The sequence below is a fragment of the Carassius carassius genome, chromosome 25 (genome assembly GCF_963082965.1).
Source record: "Carassius carassius chromosome 25, fCarCar2.1, whole genome shotgun sequence".
NCBI classification, from domain to species: Eukaryota; Metazoa; Chordata; class Actinopteri; order Cypriniformes; family Cyprinidae; genus Carassius; species Carassius carassius.
Window position 1 is genome coordinate 17881087 of NC_081779.1, and position 23678 is coordinate 17904764.

The window sequence follows — 23678 nt, forward strand, 5'->3', positions numbered from 1 at the left end:
TTTTACTTTCATCCTCTCCTCTGTTCTTTTTTCAGTTCTCTATTTGTGAGTTTAGAGAAGACTGCATTGGTTGCCTTTTAATAAAAGCTTCTTTGTATTTGAGGACATCTGAGTATGTGTTTATGCATATTTAATGTATGTGACCATGTCTTATGTGTGTCACCGAAGCGGATGTCCGGGCTAATGCATATAGATGTCAGGAAGGCAGATTGTTTTCATTGTTGCATTTTTATAAAGAATTCAAATCAAGCCTAGTGCTCTGGGTGTGTGTTTGTCTTCAAGATGACAATCACTTAATCCTTGAATCTGGCTCTATACTGTCAGACTCTTCCCATGATTCTTCTACAATATCAACTAGTTCTTACAAGTGTTGTTGACACATTAAATGTGTGTTTGCATTGCGGTGGAGTATGTGTGTACGGTATGTGCATAGCTGCATCCTTTGCAGGGGTAGGGGAGTGTTTCTCTACATCAGTACTTATGCACTGTGGGGGATCCAGTCCAGCTGTAGCAGAGAATATTAATGCAGAATCCAGTTTGTCACACCATTACTCTTTTCCCATTAAGGTCTGATACCCCTGACATACTGACCTCTTCATTTACTAAGCAGAAAATTGCCCCAATGGGTTCCGTTGTGCAGAAAGGCTTGCCATAATGGTTTGATAGGTTTTCTCCATCTGAATTTGTAATTTTAGGTTGGCCAGAATCTAGATGACATCTTTGCAACATGCAGTTTGACAAACAATACTTCCATCCTGTGTGGAGGCTGTGGCTTTTTTTTCCGGACAGATAAGAGGTTGTTACTTGGCTTTTGCAAGAGTTCAAATGTGTTTGCATCTTGTCTGTTTGTGTTTGACCCTGTACAGCCTTTAGGATTCTTCACTGACTGTATGCTTTTGTTGTCATTTGTAATTTAGTGTAGTGATATTCTCTTGATTCAGTATTCTAACAAGTATCCTTTTCTGCCTTTCTTTCATGTTGATGATACAATGTTGCTTTAAATCAGTTAAAACATCTCTGATCCTACACAACACACGTGCATTCACATTTAAACCCCAAATGGTTTCTGTGGGGAAAGCAATTTCACTGAATTGTTGGTTGGTTTGTTTTTCTGCTGTTTGTAATTATGTTCCATTAGATCCACTTTTGTAACTCGCCCATACAAAAATAAAATTGGACCGAACATGATGATTTGCGATCTGACACATCTATAACATAGTAGCTTTGGGTGTTTTTACTTCTGGTCCAGCTTCAAAGAATTATTTCCACAGATCTAAATAGGTTATATTTATTTATATGTTTATCCAATCTTTATTATTAATACATTTTTAATCTATTTTCACTTTTTTCTGTGAGGCCGGTGTAATGTTATTTCCTACATTTGGATGCAAAGCTTGCTGACACTATTAGTTAAGGCAGTGACAGCTTCGGTGTTTACTCTAAAGTTATCATTTTTATGAAGAGTGCCAACTTGTTATTTTTACATGGTTTCATACAGTTCCAAATAATCAACATACATGTGTGTGTGTATATATACATGTATATAAAACTTGTGGCTATATTTTTGGAATATGCATTGTAATTTATTTTATTTATTCTGACATTTGCCCTCTAGACCTCCATTTCCTCCGTGTGTTGCTGTTAATGTATTTTTATTTTTTCTAGAAAAATAAGGTGATTCAAAATTATTTTTCATGGGAATTAGAGCATTTATTGAAGACTTAAGAAAATATAATATAATATGCTATTGCAATGAAATGGAAGTAGCGAATGATTGTTTCCTTCATATTGTGACCTGACGCATACCTCACATTGGTTCTTTCCATCAGTTGTTGATTGGATTTTAAAATGAATGTGAGCTTGCAGTCGATTGTAAGAAGGAGGTGGGGTTTACTGGAGAAGTCCTGATTATGTCACCAGAGAGAAGCCTGTTGACAAATGCAGGACTTCACTAGAATAACAAGTTATGACATTTTGATTAAACATTAAACTGTATTAAAAGACAGACAAATAAAAATGTAACATGCAGTATGTCGATACAGTGTTCAACTTCAACTTTAATTTCCTGCTGACTTAAATATGTAATGACAAGCTTGGAGTTACATGTTATCTTTCTTTATATTTGCTCACTTCATTTCACTCCTCCTCGGGCCGTTTATTTGCGTCCAAGCTTTCTTTGATTATATAATGAATAGTGCAATTATTCTCAGTTCTCTAAGCTAATCACTACTAATTGCAGTCAGTCTTTTAAATACCACATGAGATTTTCGTTTTCAAGGGTATTAGTGACTGCTGGTTGTGTTTCTGCTAGAGTGCTCTTTAAAACCGTGAATGTTGTGAGAATTTTAAGTGTTTTGGCTGTGAAGTCTTAGACTTTTACATTTTGTTGTGTCTGGAATAGCTTTGTTATGTTCACAGATTACAAGGCAAGCGGATACCTTTTTTTTTGCTTTGTAGATTAGGCTTCAAGTAAAAGTGGTGGTGGTGTTGTTTTAGAGTGACATATTGAATCTTTTTAACAATTGAACTCCAACCAGAAGGTGAAAGCACAGGCTGTCAGATCTTTCACTAGCTTATTTACCTTCTACCAAGATAAAAAGTAACTAAGAAACTGCAATCAATTGTTACATAACCAGATGAAAGATGAGAAGAAGGAATTTCAAAGTAACTTTATTCTTAGAAATGTTAGAAGTGTTATTCTCAGATTTTACATTCTTCAGTGTAGGTCCTAGATATGCGCTCTCATATATTGATAAAGCCAAAAAACATGATGAGTACCATGAAATAGAGATAGGATTTGTTTGTTCAACACACAGCCCAGTTTATCGATGCAAAAATTTCCTTTGTGATTTATACACACGGAGCCTGAGTCACACAGGGAGAGCAACACATGCTCGAGCTCTGGCAGTGACATCACCTGTCTTGTGGTCAAAGTACAGTTCCTCTATCCGGCTGTAAAACACGCTGCTCTCTCAGAGCTACCAGGCAGCCGACTGGCACACACACACAGTGACTTGAGAGCAAACTTCAGCGGTTAACTTAAAGAACATGCAAGAGAATGGAACAGGGAAGTGAGCAGCTGGATTTCCCAAATGGCTTTGGATTGATGACTAACTGGATTCCTTGAAACCTTTAGCTTTTCATAGTGGCCTCTCCCGCTTCTTTGCCTTTTAAACAAACAAACTTGTTTTCTCGTTTGCTGTGGTGAAATGAGCGCCACGGCATCATACCGACAGTATCTTAAGGAACTCGAGGAAAAGAAAGGTTGGTTTCATTCCATTTCTTTTGTCACCGGTTGGTCTCTTGCCTTGTATAAAATATCCCACACAATTTATACTCTTAAGTCTGTGCATTTATTGCAGTTATTTGTAAAGATCGCTCACACACGCTTGATCCGTGCCAGTCCTATGTGTTTGTGACTGGCCTCACAAGCGTGATTAGAGCTCAGTCAATGGTACACTGCAGGCAGGATTCAAATGAAGAGGGCTGTTGTACATTAGCTTGTTAACTCTGTATTAACCGTGTCTACATGCAGATACATAGAACAGACTCTAGTTCTTCGATAAAGGGAGATTTTTGGTCTTATTGAAAAACGAGGGTCAGTATTGTGTATGAGCAAAGGCACCACCAATATGACTCAAGGATATTGAGATTGACATCAAAGTAAACTCACGTCTTTCACCTCCCCTTAGCCACTCCAATGCATTCAAATATGTTGCTATGGTAGCTTTGAGTCATTCGCCAGTTATTAGTGGTTTTAAGCCATGACATTTGAGGTTGTTTTGGTAATTGATGCTTTTTGTTTGTCAGAAGTTGGTGTCGCTCGTCTGATAATCCTGCCCACTAAAATGTCTTAGTGGCTGAGTTTATAAATGTGTATGAATGTGTTTGAGTTTGAACAGGGAGGGTGTATTCCTCTCTAGCTGTGCTGAATGGTCATCATTTGGTTAAAAGGGAGTAGTTCACCATCTATCTAGCTGTGATCACTTGACAGCCATGTGACTTCTTATTGGTTTGCCTGCATGTAAGCACCCATATGCTTGGACCTTCAAATGACACCCTCCTAGGCTTCCTGCAGACGGTGCCAAAGAGTCACCTTCCATTTGTTATATTGTTAATTGAAGATGGTATGGTATTTATTTCTTATGCAATTCAATCCCAGATCACGGGGCTGACATTTGCACAAGCTTTTAGTGGACGAAATCAACTGCAGGTGTGTTGACCATATGGAGCACAACAGGTTGGGTGGGGTTGGACCCTAATACCTAGACAGTAACGGTATTGTCTAAGACCTGCTAAGTCCTTTGCAAGCTAAATCCCAATATTATGTTGAGAAAGGTCATTGTATGAAGCTTAACTAACCAAAATAATAGTTTTATCAGGTTAAGCTTCAAGGAGATTGTTTGAGGATACTACAGCCTAGTTGGTATCAGTAAAAGCCATATACTGAGGACATTAAAGATAATGAACTATATGCACACTTAAAATAAAGGGTTCCACAAAAAAATCTTCCAGAGAACGGTTCTTAAAAGAACCATTTTTTTTCTTCATGTTAAAGGATAGTTCACTTTTGAACAATCATTTCTCAATTTTCTCACCCTCATGTCATCCAACATTTTCATGCATTTCTTTCTTCAGACGAAAAGAAATGCAAGAAGTTATTTTGAGGAAAACATTTCAGGGTTTTTCTCTATATAGTGGGCTTCTGTGGGGTTCACTGGGTGGAATGTCCAAATTGCAGCTTCAGAGCATTCTACACGATCCCAGACGAGGAAGAAGTGTTTTATCTAGCGAAACAACTGGACATTTTATAAAAAAAATTACAATATAGGTTTAGAAGTTAGTGTATATCAAAAAACTTTCATATCATTTTCTCCCCCAACTTCAAAATTGTTCTAAATCTTTCTACATCGTGTCTTTGCTGTTTTTTTGTAAAGGGCATTTGAACTTCTTTGCATTTTCATGATGCATGTTCATGATGGGAGTTTTTCGATATACCGTAACTGCTTCGAATGAAACTGCACGGAGTACGTATGCACATAGCAGAGCTACACAAGACAAGCGTTTGAGGTTAAAAAGTATATAATTTTTATTCTTTTTTTAGAAATTGACCAGTCATTTTGCTAGGTTAGACCCTTCTTCCTCATCTGGGATCATGTAGAATGCTTTAAAGCTGCAATAAACTGCAATTTGGACCTTCCACCCATTGAACCCCACTGAAGTCCACTATGTAGAGGAATAACCCTGCAATGTTTTCCTCAAAAAACTTAATTTATTTTCCACTGAAGAAAGAAATACATGAACATCTTGGATGTCATGGGGTTGAGTAAATTATGAGGACATTTTAATTCAGAAGTGAACTAATCCTTTAAGAACATTTTTCCATTATTAGACATTTTTTGTTCAATGGAAAGGTTTCATGGATGTTGAAGATTATTTACAGAACCATAGATGCCAATAAAGATGCTATTTATTTTCAGATGTGTAGTAGAATTAGGCAAGGTATAGTTGTGGTACGTTTGTTGTTGTGGTGGAGCACCTTTTTCAGGTTGGAGCACCTGGACCGTGTTTGAAGACAGATGGCAGATAAATGAGGTAGGGTGTAAGTGTAGTTCAGAACAGCAGGGATATGTGTTGTCTTGTGTTTGTCTCTGGAAATCTGGTCACTGTGGCTTGACTTGCTGAGCCATCTCCCCCAGAACTATAATGCAGCTAACTCTGATTAGTCTCAATCCCCCTCAACCCTGGCTCAGACTCGGCACGCTCACCACCAAGCTGCAGACAGCCCATCCTCTAACTCACTGAGGCCTTTGCTGTTGTGCCTTTTGGGCTTCTCCAAGGCCAAAAAACAGATTACATTCTTCAGATGATTTTCAGGCAGTACACTTGAGTTCATACTCAGCATTTGTTCATCAAATACACTCCCCAAGTCTCACATGTACAGTCAGACAGCTGGCTGAGAATAACAGCTTTGCACCATCCAAACATACGATTTATTACATACTGCAAAGCTTTGTAAAGATGATCCATAAATGTCAACATGAGCCTTAGACATGAGCGCTCACAAACTACAGAAAGATTTGATACAGTGTTTGATGAATAGGAATGTGTGAGAACTGTTTTGAGGAAAAGGAGTTCAGGTCAGTTTTAAATCAGGTGGATACAGGGAATTGTATTTGGGTTATTATTCCTGAAATACATTAAAAAAATGCCATTCACACATGATGATTCTCTTATTTGTCATTGACCCATTTCAGAAAGCACAAATATTTCCATCTCTTTAAAATTCTCACTCTACAATAGGTTCCTACATCAGAGTGTGTTAAATGTTAACCCACTCTACTCTTTTTGTCGCATGACCGAGCATCACTTTTACCTTCCTTTGTTTAGAACAGTCTTATTGTGGATTGGCAATTCAGAGGGTAAATTTCCTGTTTCCTTTTTGAGTAATTGTTGACTGGTAAGGGGTTTTCAGCGGCTGATGTCCATATCTGTATTTGGAAACAAACCGTGCTCTCTGTTCTGACTACTGTTAATTAACCTTTGTGCAAGTTATTGACTTATGCCAATCATCTCAAAATAGCAAAAACTAGTGGATATATACTGGATTACTCAATTTTGGCTATCACCAGAGCCATCTATTTGGGTGACCTTGTAACATCTTTAATTCGGTTAGTACATGACTTCAAATCACATGGTGCTACATCCTTCTTAGTATTCAGTAGTACTTCTGCTGTCTCATTTAAGTCTTTCACACACGCTGAAGCATCAGAAAGCACTGGCTGGTTTGAAGTAAACCCCTCTGTCCCAGAGTGCTCTGGTGTTACTGATCAGCTAACTATCAGCCCTGATGTGTTTCCTACTCTTGATTATATCATCACATACCGTATCGAGCCTTTGATCTGCCGCCAGACCTCACGGCCAACCAGATTCACTCCCACAACCTCTCTGCCACTGTCACTGGCTCTGTGACAGAGTGCCTGGTCTGGATCATGTTAGTTACATTAAGAGTTGTAAAACATGAGGTAATTTGATTTAACGGACACACAGCTGATGACTGAAGAGTGATTTCCTGGTCATCTCTCTGACTAATTCCACAGTGTCGCAGATCAAGTGTTTTTTTTGCTATTTTTCCCCCAAAGAGCAAAGTACAGACTAGTCTGTTTGCTTTTGTGTGTGTGTGTGTTCATGCTTGTGTAATTGTATGTGTGTTTCTATGTGTGCATTTGTCTGAGTTTCATGCTTTACATGTTGTTTTACATGTAATTGATTGATATGCAGATCTTTTTTTGCTTAATTTAAATATTCATATGAAAAATATAAATAATTGCCATATGTTTAACAATAAATTTGGTTTTGATCCATAACATTTTGCCCCATTTGTGGTTTAATTTGACATGTACCTGCATGCTCTAGTTTGACAATGTCAGTTACATTCAATGGCTTTTTAATCAGTTTTTGCCATTTTAAAGCTACCACTGATGGTCTGTATTCAAAGCAGTGAATAATCACAATGAAGTTGTTGATTATTATTTGCCTTGTAAACTATTGTTGTTGCAGTCCTAGCAGAGATGCTCAGAAGGCACGAAGGAGTAGTGTGCCAGTGCGTGCAGGCCGAGGCAGTGACAGAGATAAGCACTCTGCATATCTCCTGTGTGCCAGCTGGGTGTGGCAGCCCCCGATGAGAAAACAACTTAAAAACGGAAAAAATACTGCTGGTAAAAAGATGAAAACATTATTAAACGGTCCTGTTATGCCCTCTGTGGACATGTCCTAAATTCGGCTTAACTGCACATTTCAGGACTGATTTGGCCGTCCTGTCTTTTATCTCTTTTAAAGTGCATTTTTCTTACCTTCCTTGTATCAGTTCTCTCGCTGTGTAATTAGGATACCAAATTCTGGCTTATGTAGGATACCTTAGGCAGCAATTACACAGCCTCAGGTGGTTGATGAAATTATTTAATAGATTCAGTGTCAAGAATTTGGGATTAAAGGAATAGTTCACCCAAAAATGAAAATCTGCTGTTAATTTATTCACCCTCAGGCCATCCGAGATGTAGTTGACTTTCTTTCTTTAGTAGAACAGTCTAAAAAAGAAGATAAAAAAAACACAAAATTAATTCCTGCTGCTCCTGACATTATATTGAAGTCTTAAGAAGTGGAACGATCATTCTGTGCAATAAAATAAACATTATTTTCTTTTCACGGTGTACATTCAGCCATGAACTGATCTGTTTTATACAGTCTATGAAACTTATGCCATTGTTGCTTATAATTGAATTTCTGAAACTTTAATACCAGAAAGGGGTCAGTAAGTTTTTTTTTTTTTTTTTTTTTATAAAATTGAGTTTCAGCAAAGGCACATTAAATTGGTCAACAGAGACCAGTTGGCGTATATTTAAAATAAATTATGTTCCTTTGAACATTTTTTGTTTATCACTGAAGCATCACAACTGTTTTCAGCATTTATACTTATAACAAATGTTTCTTGAGCATAAAATTAGTATATTAGAATGATTTCTGAAGGATCATGTGGCACTGAGGTCTACAATAATGGCTGCTGAAAATTCAGCTTTGCCATCACTAATAAATTACATTTTAAAAGAAAGTCAAAACAGAAATAATAATATTTCACAGTATTATGGTGGTGGCTTCCTTCAAAAACCTTAAAAAAACATCTTACAACACCAAACCTTTGAACATTGGTGTATAAATTACAAAATGAAACTCAATCATTTTCAAATGATCAATTTAATGTGTCAGTGTAGTTTTTACACTTCACTGTCTTAACTGCTGAATTGCTCTGAATAGCAGCACAATGTTACATGAATCAGATATAAAATCATGTTGTACTATAGTACATTTTTGATATCAGTTTTTAGCACCACACTACTAAACTGCACCTTTCTATATAATAATCTTTTAGTATGGTGATAAGCTGCTCTCTTTTAAGGTTGTACAACCATGTTAAGTGACTGGTTGCGGTCTCCATAATCACAGGATAGTTAGAGGGTAATAATGGCTGTAGAGATTGTGGTGGGAAGATCTATTGTTCCAGTCTTGTGATATGCATATGAGTGCGTTTGTGTTATGTGTAGGAGTTCCCAGCAGTCCCCTGAGCATTGCTCATCTTCATAGTGCTACTCTGTTCCTCTCCTGCTGACTTAAATGAGGCACTACTGATAGTGACTCCTCAAGCGAACGTTTTGTCTTTCTGCCAGTCCTCCCATGTTTCAGCGCAGAGACTGGTTTCAAAACCTGCCGTTTACTTTTCAGACCAGTCTTTGTCGTTTTCACAATTATTTTTGTGATTTATAGATCAGTTCTGCTTGGTTGGTTTTGAGAAGATTTAAGCTTGTTGCACGTGTCTTTGGTGCTTTGACATTCCATATTTACTGTAGTGCATACTTTTCCTAATCATAATTCAGTTTTACTTAAATTGATAATAATTGATGTGAGTTATCTTGTTTGATGTTGTGGCTGAACTATTTAATAATTCTTCAGGGAAGCTTAATACATATCAGTCAATAAAAACATGTCAATAAAAACATGTTTACAGCCTTTGACCTTCTGACTTACACAATTTTAATCTGTTCCTGTATGTTGGTTCTTCACTTTTAAATTTGCTCTCTGTATCTCAAACTAAACCACTTATAAAACTATCAGCTGATGCCAATAGATGTGTGTTACTGATCTACAAGCAAATGCAACTTAACTTTTCAGGCTTGTATTATGATGGGTGATTGATTAGTTCACACTGCCTTATCTTCAACATTACATTCTCTTGGCAGTTTATTTATCAAATCATATATATATATATATATATATATATATATATATACTATATATATATATATAGTCATTCAATGTAAACACCTATAACTTTCTCAAGAAAATGTTAGTAGGCTATGCAAAACTCACTGCCACAACTAGTCTGTGTTATGGCTAAGTGGTTTCTAAAGTGTCCTGAGTGATTTCTGGTTAGGAAAAACCCCTAACCTAGGAGTAGCTAAGTATGAGCAAAAATGACACACATTGTCCCTTCAGGCAGGATTGTAACGACAGAGCCTGAGCTTAGTGGCATTGCTCAGCCACTGATGCACAATGATAGAGAAGTGAATCTAGACTGTAGAGCGCACTTTTCATAAAGAGGAGCGAAACACAGGTGATCGATCATCCATCACCAATCCAACATTCTTCCTTTTCTTATCAAGTAGAATTAACGGTTTGGATAGCAGCTTTATCTTGGGAATGATAAGACTTGTGCTGTTCCAAAACCTAGGCAGCATTGCAAGGTACCATTGTCCGGTTTTTAAGTTTCCATATTTTTCCATATTTTCTAAGTTTACATATTCTGTTTTTTTAACACTTCTGGATGACACATTCCTTAGTGGGAAAGATTTAATCACTTGAGCTGGACCATCCCAGGAAATCAATTCAGATATGCATTGCCAGGAGGTTTATTTTGTTTGTGTGTGAAAAGGGAGGGAAAGCAAAAATGATTTGAATATTCTGAGAGTGAACATTTAAACCAGGAAGTTGTGCTACACGAGAGAGTTGTTAAATAGCGGTGCTTCCTTGTGGTTTTCCCTAAGCTTAAGCCTGGTAAAGGCATTGCCTGTAAACATGTCTGTCTCTATCTGTGTGTGAAAGAGAGAGTTCTTACATTCACTGATGTTTGTTTGTTTCTTCTGTACTGGTTGGGGCCTATTGATCAATTGAATGGATGTTGGGGCCCCATGCTTCTCTCATTCAGTTTTCCTCTCATGGCCCCAATATCTCACTTGATTTTCTCCTCTTCCCAGTTAAATATTTTTCACCCTAACTTTTCAGATATCATAGTGGAGTCTTTCATTTTAAAACTAACAGCACATACAATTAAAACACTCTAGAATCTTCCCTCGTCCTTAACTTCTGTAATCTTTGTCTTTTCCCCTTTTTGCCCTCTTTCTTTCCTGTTCTTTATAGTTAGGCATTGTGATGCACTTCAAACAAGCCAAAGCTCTCAAGGGTCCAGTCCTTCTCAGCACGGTTTAGGCTCCAGGCCTAGAGTGGCTTGTTAAAAACGGATTACCTTTCCTTAATGAAACAGCTGCGGTCAGACTCATTAACAAGGCGACTGGTCATTTAATGTGTTGTCTGTTTAAGAAAAACCTGCATTACAGTTTGACGACATTTAGACATCCTTACCATTAAGATTTTTCTTTTTTGGAAAATCCGACTAGTTTGAATGGTTTAGTCCATCCTAATAGAACCCCATGAGCATGACTCACATCATACACACACAGACAAACTCATGCTAATGGACACAAGGCCTTTCTTCTTGTTGAAGTGGACACTCTTGGTGGCCCTTTCCCATGGTACAGTGCGTGTCTGGCTGCACTGAGCACTCACAAAGCTCAGCTGTGAATCTCTTCATGCTAAATGCTTCCCACTCTACACCATTCTCACATCCCAGTGCAACCCCTGTCTCAAACACTTCATTCTATTCTGAATACTTGAAGGTGACTGCAATGGTCACTCTTGAAAACACAATTATTCACTGAAATTCAGCTTTAAAGCAATTTTATCTAATTTGGGACATCCCTTAAGGCCAAAGCTTTGACGTGAACAATTGGCATTTACATACAACGAACAACGGGCGGTTGACAAATGGACACTAGAAAGTTACATAATGCTTAAAAACCAAATACCGGATAGTTTGGGCTTAATTGACATCCCTATTTTCAGTATTTTCACTCCAGTTATCTCCCCAAACGTTTATCTTCACCCAGCTTTATGGCAGCCAACAACCCCTACCATGTCGTTCTCATTTTTGAAAACATACTGACAATGTTAAGGGTCAATGATTGTCAACTTTCCCACCACTGGAAAAGATGCATCAACTGGAGTTTGTGAGGGGTCAAATGACTGACAGAGGGCAAGGCCGGTACCTAATTTACGGGTTACCGTGGTGATGACAGGAGCTGGGGGAAAATGGAGGTGATGGCAACGTTCTTTCTTTCTGTCTTATATTTGTGTATCCTCCTACATTCCATCCATTATTTTGAACTTTTCTGTCTTTATTTCTTTCCCTGGTCTCTGTCCTTTCCCTTTCCTGACCTCTTCTTGAAATTAGTCTCTCTCACGACCTTCTCTCTCTCCGTATCCCCTCCCCCAACCCCCTCTTCCATTCTTTTCCCCACTATTAACCTGTGATTAAGTAAGCCTGTTGTCAGCTCGGGAAGTTCGGCTCCTGGGTGAAAGAGGGATGAGAGACTTGTGCTCTTTCACCACAGAGGTGTGAGAGTAAATCTTTCTTTTTTTATCTACACTTCATTCCTACCGTAGGGATGGTCTCTCTGTGCTTGCCTAATGACTCTGTGCTCCACTTCCTGGCTGCAGTGGCAAAGTGGCTCAATAAAAAGGACCTTTTAAACTGCATTGAACTGAGTCCAGGCAGCTCAGCCATAGGCTCTGACGCAGCCATGGTGTCAGTGTCCACACACCAACACACACACACTCAGCTAGGTTCACTGACTTTTTCCCTTTAGTCAAGAGTTTAGTAATGCATTGAATATTCTTTTTCCTATAAATGAAACCATTTTTAAAAATCTCAAAGACAAAAACTAGTAAAGATGCAAGTGGAGCATTATATATTATGTATTTTAGAGCATGTCTTGTCTTCAACTCATAATTGTTCCTGTAAAGGTTCCACTGGGCTGCTTTATTCATGCAATATTTATAGTATACTCAGACGGTCTGCTCAAAGTCTTTGTGTAGATGGTCTGAGGCAGTGAGATTAAATCTGTGTTAAGCTTTGCCTCTGTACCGTGTATGTTGTTTTTGTTTGTGTGGAAGCATGAAGTCTGCTCAGTTTGAAGTAATCTTTTAGTGGCACCTTCAGGCATATTTAAACAGGGGATGGGTTACACGTACTGAGTGCAGTTTCACCGTGTCTACACCGGATGGGACAGTTGTCTGTCTACACTGGACGTGACAAAGCGACTGCTGCAAATCATTTAAATTTTGTGTCGGTACGTCATAAATAGAACGAGGCAGATTTGTTGTGTCCCGCGGCTCGCGCCGGATCCAGTGTAGACCGCATCACTGATTGATCAATGTGACTGTTGTTGGCTTTATAAGTGGCAGAGCAGCCTTTGACTTTAGCATTTTCACATGCTATGACTGTTACCACACTGCCCTCTATCATTATTTCTTAGTATTACAGGGAAATGTCGGTTAGCATTATGAGAACATTATTTTTTATTAGTTTTTGTTTAGTGTGTTTCATTAAACATCACCCAGAAATAAAGACATTACTCAACGTAGTGTTGTTTCAAACCTAAGGTTTTTTTTTTTTCATGGAAGCCAAAATTTATTTTTTTTTATTTATTTTTTTTTTTGCAGCTTCATGCAGCAAAGAGTCTTTATGCAGCTTTTTTCACACTTGATAATTCATGGTTACCTCAGATGTCAAGCTCCTAAACTTAGAGAAAACGCATCATAAAAGTATCATAAACTTGTGACTAGCCCACATTTGTCTTGGAAGTGTTTTAGACTGTATCTGACGTGTCCCACATATTCTTAGTGGCCGTTCACGCAAACCTTGCATTTCTTTTCCCCCTTCTACTGCCCAAATCTCACAATTTTCAAAGCAAAAAGCGTTCTGTATGGTCCCTGAATGGGTTTTTTTCCGTCTGTTCCCCTTACACTCTGCCTTTGTTTGCGGTCAGCACATTTCTGGTGACCTTGTGTTTGATTTGTAGGAGGGACACTAGACTGAAATGGTGAACACATATTTTATTGCAAGAGCTCCAAATTGTATTTTGGGTGACTGTGTGTGTGTCTGTGTGTGTGTGTGTGTGTGTGTGTGGGGGGTGGGGGGTTTAGACATCAGGGTGACCTTGTCAACTTCATATTTAAATTTGCAAGAGCTCTCCATGTTCTCCTCTCTGTCTCTCCATGTTACCTGTGCCTGTCCTCAGGGGAAACGCCTTTTCCTACAGCTTACCTGAGAGTCATGCATCACATACTGTTTGTCCTGTAGATGTGCAAACAGACTTTATTGTGTTTCTGCATATATCCAGTAGCATTTGAACCGGACCTTCAGGAACACCCGTCATCTTATGATCTAGGCTTTGCATGTCATCTGCTTCTGTCATTTTTTTAGTGTTCATTTGACCTTTGCTTTGTGAATGCAGTGTTTGGCAGCTTAGATTTGGATTCTTGCACAGAGAGATCATGTTGCTGTATTGAAGTGTGTGTTGCTTTTTGTGTCACTGTCTGTGTTTGTTGGGTGAATCTCACACAAAACATGCCATGGTCATATTTGCTACAAAATCAAAGCTGCGACAGTTGAGTGTATAATGTGTCCAACATTTCACACTCATTTTTTTATTTGTATCTTTTTTTTTTATTATGGGTGTCATCCTTGTATTCTTTTTGGAGTTTTCAGCATGAACACAATAATCACTAGGGTTGGGGATCGAGAGCTGTTTCCAGTTTTCAATGAACCAAGTATTCAAAAAGACATGTGCATTTTGATTCCACTTAAAGATTCCTGCGTTTGCATTTTAACATGATTTTAAACCATTTAAGCAAGGGGAATTGCGTACTATGTTCATTGCTTTTTTAAGTAAACACGCTAGACTGATGTGTTTGACTGTTCACATCTTTTGCCTTCACAGCTCCACAGCTCTGCCTTCGATACCGTCTCCCATCAACTACTCATTTTGCGCCTTTCGGATGTGGGTATTTCTGGTGCTGCTCTTTCCTGGTTCTCCTCCTATCTCTCTGACAGACTGTTCTACATTTCACTTCAGAATTTTCGCTCACCCACTGTCCCCCTGAAGCAAGGTGTCCCTCAGGGATCCGTTCTTGGGCCATTATTATTTATAATCTATATAATACCTCTTGGTCAGATCCTCCGCCGTCATGGTTTTAATTATCATTTTTACGCTGACGACATTCAATTATATACTACCTGTACATCAACTTTATCTCTCACAACTGACAAAATCTCTGCTTGTGTACATACACAAATAAAAGATTGGCTTCATTCAAATTTTCTAAAACTTAACATGGACAAAACTGAGATTATTTTCACTGGACCTTCATCACTCACTAATAAAATTCCTACCAACTTCACCTGTGAGATCACTGGCTCTCTTATCAAACCATCTAGTACTGTTAAAAATCTTGGTGTAATTTTTGATTCCTCTTATCTTTCCACTCTCACATTAATTCCATCACTATATTGGCATTCTTTCATCTACGTCGTATCGCTCAGCTCCGTCCCTTTATCAGTATCTCAGATGCTGAAACTGTCATCCATGCATTTGTCACCTCACGTCTTGATTTCTGCAATGCACTTTTCATTGGCCTATCAGCTAGCTCCATTTCCAAATTACAATACATTCAAAACTCTGCTGCCAGACTTCTCACCCACACCAAGCGTTCTGCACATATTTCCCCAATTCTGCATGATCTTCACTGGCTTCCTGTGGCTTACCGTATTAAATTCAAAATTCTCCTTCTCACTTTTAAGTCTCTGCACGGCCTGGCTCCCCCCTACCTTTGTAACCTGCTTCTCCCCTACACCCCTACTCGCTCTTTACGATCCGCTGATTCCAGCCTTCTCGTTGTCCCTCGGCATCGCCTTGCGCCCAAAATGTGGAACTCTCTCCCCCGATCACTCCGTTCTGTTAACGCTATCTCTGAATTCAAATCCATGCTCAAAACACACCTATTTTCTGAATGTTATACTTCTTAGTTTTTTTTTGTGCTGGTTGCTGCCCCATCTACCCAATTCTCACTTACTGTACTTGCACTATCAATTGCCTACTGTTGTTCTGTCTGCTGTCTTTGTCAACTGCCTTTACTGTTGTTTGTTTATTGTAAAGTGTCTTTGAGCTCTGGAAAGGCGCTATATAAATAAAACGTATTATTATTATTATTATTATTATTATTATTATCTTTTGCAGTCAAGTTCAAATAAGTTCAACTTGTAAAAACACATCTCCAGATCTTGCGTTTGAACTGACTTCTCTTTCACATTTTGCAACATATGCATAAAAATATGTTAGTATATCATCATAAAAACACAGATGTTTTTGGTCTTCAATGAACGTAAACCGATGAAAAAGAAACCAGTATTTTAGATCTGTATACGTTCGGTGAAGAGACAGCAGACTAATAAACGTGCTGCCTGTCACTCACTGATCTTGATTGAATATCTATCTATCTTCAGTAACTTGAATGAATATTAATCTATAAATTATTTATGAAAATAAAAAATTGCAGTGTTTTTACACTTTGTTTTCAATTTCTGTACCTGAAATGTGGTCATTTGTATTTATTTATGCTATTGCTAATTGATTTGTTTGTTCCTGTTTTATTACTGACTGCTTACTTGTCTTTAATAGTTCAGTGTTTAAAATGTATAGGCTATTAGTTGTTTCTGCTGTGGTATTTTTGTTAAAACCATCTGCAAACGTTCCTGTGTGTTAGTTTTCTGTAGGCTGCTGATTTTAGCTCATGTTATTTAACTGCAACAAAATACTTTGTAAAAAGACAGAATAAATTTGTTTAACATCCAATTGTTTGACTTTTTTTTTTCAATCTTATTGAAATCGAAGCTAGGCGTTGCTTAGAATTGGAATCGATAAGATTCAACCGATACCCAACCGTACTAATCACACTATTTAAAACTGGTTTAAATAGTGCAAAAGTGTGTGAATTGGGACGCACCAGATGTCTTTTATGTTTACATTTTTTTTTTTCTCTGTTTTCATGTTAATTGAGGTCTTCTCGTCAAGCTTGTTACCAGCATGTAAACCCCAGAGCCTGTGTGGTTTAACACAGCTGCCACAGATTTGCAGTTGTTACTCTGGACTGATTGGACAGAACTATAGCACTGGTAAAATATGATTGGATGCCCCCCCCCCACCCAAATTGCTAATGTACCCACCTGTCACCACAAAACCACAATGATTCCACTGATTGCCTCAAACCGTTGCACACATCTTTAGGCACACCCAAAATGACATGCAGTTGGAGTCACAGCACCATCTGCACTCAGCTAAAATACTTCTATTTACATTCAAAGACTCAAACAGTAAGACCCCCAGGTGCTTTGACTGGAGTTAGTCATGCTAAATCACTGCATGATCGCATACAGCATTCAGTACATGCAAACAAGTCCACTGATGCCAGAACGACTCTGTAACATCATGCACCATTAGTTCTCCTATCATTCACACATTCAGTGAATGCAGCTCGCCCCAAATGAGATCACTGGGTCGGTGGTCACACACCCATCAACGCTATTTGCCTCTTCCCCCTCAGACAAGTTCACCGCTCACAGAGGATGCTCTCCGTAGAAGGTCTCGTGTAAATATGGAAGAGACGACAGCGCTCACTCATAGCAACAGAGATACACACACACATAAACACACATCCACTTCGCATAAACATGCGCCAATAGCTGCACTGTTTCGTAAAAGAAGCATGAGCTGCCAGCCACGTGGGCAGATATAGAGAAGAGAAAACTTGATGCTCTTTTTAGTTCTTTCTCTTTCTTTGTTCATGTTGGCTTTATAACGGCTCATGGAGCGATGGCTAAATGCATGCCGCTTGTTTCAGAGGAAAGGAATTCAGTGTAAGTGTGTCAGCGAGAGAGGAGGGAGTAGAGACAGAGGAAGACTGAGTTAGATGATTCGTTTCAGCAGTTACTTTTTCAAAAGAAGGAAACTTGGAGAGAATAGTAAAAGGTTTTCTTCATTTCCAAAGCGCATAGATTGATGTCTGAAATTGGAAGGAGGCATCCAAGCTACGCAGATTATAGTGGACAAGAAGTGTCAAATTTTTGATTTTAAAAAAATTTTGGAACGTGATTGAGTTTGAGATCAAGTTATGGAACTTTTTGATCCAGAAGTCTTCTTGCCGGTGCTCTTTGTGGCAGCTCACCTTCTGACGGCGACTGGAGTGTGGTTGTGCCGTAGACGCCAGAACGCCAGGAGTGCAGATTGTCTTGGTAATGCATGTGTCTTTCCCTGTCGCTTTAGGTGTCTGTCACTCACTCCGGGAGGGAATCTCATGGCTTATTGTTTCCATTTTTGGCTCCACCTCTTCCTATTACATTGATGCTTAGATATAGCATGTTGACAGGACCCCCAAAAAAGAAATACAGGGGATGTATTACCATGACTTAAATGTGTGGATTAAAAAAAAAAAACTTAAAATAATATTGATTTATTTAACCCTTTTAAGTTGCAAACATTGCTCATTACATCAACTATTGAAATTCCTGCATTAATTTTTTTTTTGTTTTTTTTGGGGGGTTTTGTTTTTTATTACCTTTATTGAAAGGTAAATCATCTGAATGAGTTTTAGTTCCCAGCATATTTTGCATAGGACTGAATAAATGTTTAACATTTGTTTGATATTTTAAGAGTTTTTGTTATGTTGAACTTTTTGTGGTTAATGGTTACCATAGTTGCATAAGCAATGACTGTGCAAATGCCAGTAATATAAAAAATAATATTTACATAAGTTAAATTTATCATGTACTTTGCTAGCTGTTGATTTGAATTAAAATAGATGAGATCAATTGGTTCCAGGGCCATCGCTCAATAATGTTGAAATTAGCTGGAACAGCATTTTGTTTGTGTGTGTGTGTGTGTGTGTGTGTGTAATCAACTTAAAAACTTAATTTGTTTCTGCTACAACTTAATTTCCTGTAACTCAGTGTAGCTTATTGGTTGAACATAATTTAATTAAAAATAATAAAAAAGATTGATGCAAACCTATAAAAAAATTTTTGGTATGGGGATGACAGATGTACTAAGACTTCTAAGGTCTTATATTTGTGTTGCATGCTGTGCTGTAATAAATGTTTTATGTTCTCACACAGAACTGATAATCATAAGCCTCACACAGCGTAAAACTGTCATTGCAAAGTTTGTCTTTGACATGTAAACATTGCAGCTCTGCTGTTATTTATGCAATTAACTTACTGTCATGTACCACATTACGCTTTTGTAAGGGAATTGAGTTTTGCATTCATGTGGCTAGTTCAGACTTTGACTGCAGAGGTTTGGGTGAAGGACAGAGGTTGTCCTGGGTAATGTTGAATGTCCTGGTGAGCATTATTGGTGATTGCTCTCAGTCAGGAAGGATCAAGTCAAATGGGGTGTTGTACCCAAGTGGGCACAATGTTGTGACATGGTGTAGTGTTGGGTGATATGGTCATTTTTCAAATCATCATATCGTCAGCCTGTGAGATCGACGATACACAATATTATCTTGCATTGGGTGGAGCAAGAGAGACACTCTTTGTTCTTGTCATAGCATAACTATTTGGTGTTTTAAACCGCGCTGGTGCGTGAGAGAGAGCCTATGAATCACCAATAATCAAAAAAATACTTCAAACATACTCGTTTAAAATATTGCACCTATATAGGCTGTTCAAATGACTTGTTAAAGTGTAATGAAATACCTTATATCTGCAGATGATGTACGTCTGTTTGTGGATGGAGACTTCTTCACCGGCTACAGGCTCTTATCCTCATTTGCCTGTGTGAGTGTGTGAAATGTGGTGCTGGAGGGAAATAGCTGGGCAGTTTTGGTAGCCGAATTATAATAGACCGTCTTATAAAATAAGAATTATTATTATTATGATTTAATACATCAATAGGAGTATGAGCCTAATATCGTCTTGACTATCGACAGAGACATCTGCTTACGTCGATATCTCTGACTATCGTCGATACACTATTCTATCGTCTATCGGCACAAGCCTAACATGATGGTGTGCCAGTGCCATAGTATCTCAGTACACAAACCTCACCACACCATAAGATTCTTTGAACAGTAGTATTGTTAATGTTTTGTGTTGTACTAGGGATGCACAATATATTTGTACAATGAGTTATGAGCCAACATTACAGTTGTTTTTATTTTCAATAAAATGTTACGATTTGGGTCAGTTTTTAAAGGAAGTCTCTTATTCTCAGCAAGGCTGCATTTAGGCAATTTATAAAAAACAAAACAACAAAAAAACAACAATGATAAAAAAAACACTAATAATGTGAGAGATTATTACAATTTAAAAGGATGCATAGTTCACCCAAAAATGAAAATGCTGTCATTTAATTACTCACCCTCATGTTTTCAGTCATATTTTATTCATTTACAATGTAATATTTTAAAAACCGATTTCAGGTTGTAGTGTTTTATTTTTACTTTTAGGCAAAACCATAGACATCTTCTATTTGTAAATTATCAGGTTTTGCCAAAACATGCAAATAGTTATCAGTTTAATCGACCAGAAAGATATCAGTGTGTCTGTATAAACTGTAAAGAATTCTGTATAAAGAACAATATGATGAATGTGTGATATCTTGACACTTTACCTGGTATTATACTGTAAGATGTGATTAAGGTATCGTGAGAAGGACAGAGTTTGATAGAAGTGGCCAAATCTGTGACTTACGTAACTCTCATGAGGCTTGATCTGTTGAAATGTCTGAGTGGAGCAGGGGGCTGTTCTTTTGGATGATTTGCATCCATGCATATGTGTATGAGGGTGAGCAAGGTCTTGGTCATGCAAGGTCTGTTTCTCTAGTGTATATGCTAGCAGTCGAGGCCTGCGTGTGGTGGAGAGATTGAAAAGTGAAAGAGATGCAATACTGCTCCACAGAGGTTATTATTAGCAACAGCAGGAATTGTAGCAGAACATGGGTGTGGGTAAAGGGCCAGGGTTGGGCACATGCCGTTATTAGCTTTTGTATGTGTCTCTCTGTGTTTAGTTTTCACTAGCAACCACCTTTTGTCCTTGCTGTTGTACTCGGTTACACGTTAATACAGTAGCGGTAAACCTCAAGTCTGGGTGATTTATTTGGAACACAATCCAAAACAAACGCCAGAGTTCTGCCCACTGTTATCCATCAATCCCAGTGTCCTCTTAGGTTAATGCTTGTCTGAATTCTGCTACAACACCTCAAGACTAATAGACTTTGTTTTAACGGGTCTTAGTGCTTTGGCTCCTCCTGCAGAGGCTTACTGTTACAGTCCTAGCACCTCTTTATACCAGGGAATTGTTCTGAGTGGAACATTTGGCGTTTACTTCCTCTGACATGTGACAAATAATTAATACAAACAGCATGGTGCTGGCAGAAAATCTTAACCTGTAGGCCTAAACGAACTACAAACTTGCATGCTAAATACAAGCAAAAGAATCTTGGATAACACAAGCTGTAAATGACATAGTATTGTAAATGAAAAAGTATGCCCGTCCTCCAGATTGGTGGCATTTTTGGGTTGCTTTGTGATTAGTTTTTAAAAGTGTGGGGTTGTTTGGAATTTTTTTTTTATGTTGTTTTTAAAGACGTTTATTTTACTCACCAAGGCTGCTTTTATTTGATTTAAAATAGTCAAAACAGTAATATTGTAATATATATATATAGTTATAGTTATATATATATAGAGTTAATTTTAAAATGTAATTTGTTCCTGTGATGGCATAGCTGAATTTTTAGCAACATTGCTCCAGTCTTGTCTAGTATCACATGATCCTTCAGAAATCATTCTAATATGCTGATTTGCTGCTCAGAAAACATTTATTATCAATGTTGAAAACCATAATATAGAGATTTTTCAGTGTTCTTTAAATAAACAGAAGGCTTTTAAAAAAACATATTTCAGAAATAAAAATATTTTGTAACAAATGTATTTACCGTCACTTTTGATCAAATTAATAAATGCTTTTTCAATAAAAGTATTATTTTCTAAATGTCCTACTGAACCCAGTCATAATATTTAAAATAGCATACATAAATATTATACATAATACAAAAATCTAGGACTAAAAAATCAGCATTAAATCTCAATCACCTGCACGCTTTCACATGGAGCAGCATTTACTACACAGATCCGTTGTTCATTGACAAGCTGCACAAAACCACATTCATATTTTGCGCATGTTTTGCGCAGCTTGTCAATAAACAACGGATCTGTGTAGTAAATGCTGCTCCATGTGAAAGCGTGCAGGTGATTGAGATTTAATGCTGATTACAGAACCGTCTTTACTGTCAAGATGCGCATTAAATATCGCATGCATCGCATTAGAGAACTGTGGTCACAAGAAAACCAAATTTGGATGAAGTGGGCTGGCTGGAGGGGAGATCAGATAATTGCATGGATTATACATACATAGACAGAATATGAAGAGCCTTTTTTTTCATTCCCATGTTCAGTTTAAAATGTGCAGCATCATCCCCCATTTCCCAGAATCCCACAGACTGAACTTGTTGTTCGTGTGGAAAGACAAATGGAAAAGAACAGAAGTAGTGCTTGAGGGAGGGAGGGAGTGAGAAGAGGAGGACACAAGCTGTGCCAGCCTCAGAGTGCCACCATGAGGAGGGAGAGAGAGTCTAAATCTAAAAATGAATGAAAGAGAAGATAAACTGGACTGAGAAAACTGCAAACCAGGAAAAAGAGAGCACACGGATGAGGGAGCACTGTCCAACTGGACCTGATGAGAGATTAGACGAGATAACCACGAAGAAGAGGGGCGGGAGAGAGAGCAAGAGGGATGAGCACTCTGTGTGGCATTAGGAGTGTAAGCTGTCTGGTATTTATAGTTCAGACCCAACAACGGTGTCTCCTAATAAAAATCAGATGAGAAGCAGGGAAACGGAAGTAGAGAGTTCATTGAAAATCTGCTGGAGGAAGAGACAAAGATGGTATAAGTGGAAGGAGCACTAATGGAAATGACATGAAAGAGGAATAAGAAAAGCTGTCTTGTAATGGCATTGTGGGTGACCATTTGTGATGGTCCAGGTGTACATTGTACTCTCAAAGGATAATCAGGGTCTTTCCTACGTGCCTCCAGCATCATCGCAGGGATTTACAGACCTGTTTAAATGAGACACCGTAGGATCAAATATCAGATCACGTCTGACTGCCGATTGGCTGCAGCTCTGTGTTTGGTCACAGCTTTATGACATCATGCAAGCATCATGTTCGTAACTTCACTGCTTGTTTTGCTGACTCATATGTTTGTGATCACACCGTTTATAGAAAATATGACACATGGAAATTAAATTATGTGACTAGGAGGGCTGCATGTATAATTGTCTTCTAATTGTGAAAATTATTGATGTTACTTTCGATTATTCAAGCATAATCGTTGATATTTGAGTTAAGAAAAAGAATGAATAATTGTGATTTTATAATTTTTCAGCAAAATAACTGTTCTCATGCAGCCCTAGACTTGTCCATTGCTTTTCTTCATCCCTGAAAGTCCCCAGGATTTTCTCTCTCCTTTTCCCCTTATGCACACTCATTTTCACTATCACTTTCATACTCTCCTCAATGCAGAGCTCTGCAGAGGAAATGAACAAGCAACATCTCGTTATCACTTCTTTATTGATCGATTGGACCATGTCACCTTGCATCACAAGACTTTTTATGATATGGATATGGTTGTTGTCGTAACCTAGTTTTCTCAAGGTGTTTTCCAGTGTAAAGGTAAGGTGTGCACTTGAGGACAGGTGTTCGCGTGACGACAGAGGGCAGTCACTAAACTCTTTTTTTTTTTTTTTGCCAATTTTTTTGTTGCAAAGAGACTCTTGAAGATGGATTGCTCTACAAAAAGGTTCTTCATTCAAACACAGGAAACTGAGCAACCACGG

At 38.1% G+C, this 23678-nt stretch overlaps 1 protein-coding gene across 9 annotated transcripts in view; it reads left to right on the forward strand.

The window, feature by feature from the left end:
* Window positions 1–23678, forward strand: part of macf1a (microtubule actin crosslinking factor 1a) — a 165749-nt gene that overhangs the window by 30969 nt on the left and 111102 nt on the right. Inside the window, exon 1 of one of the 9 annotated variants that reach the window (XM_059509720.1) lies at window positions 3191–3264. The exons of the other annotated variants lie outside the window; for them this stretch is intronic. Within the exon in view, the coding sequence (XP_059365703.1) occupies window positions 3210–3264 (55 nt within the window). The 5' untranslated portion in view covers window positions 3191–3209. Of the gene's footprint in view, window positions 1–3190; window positions 3265–23678 lie in introns of those variants that run through there. 9 annotated transcript variants of the gene reach the window in all.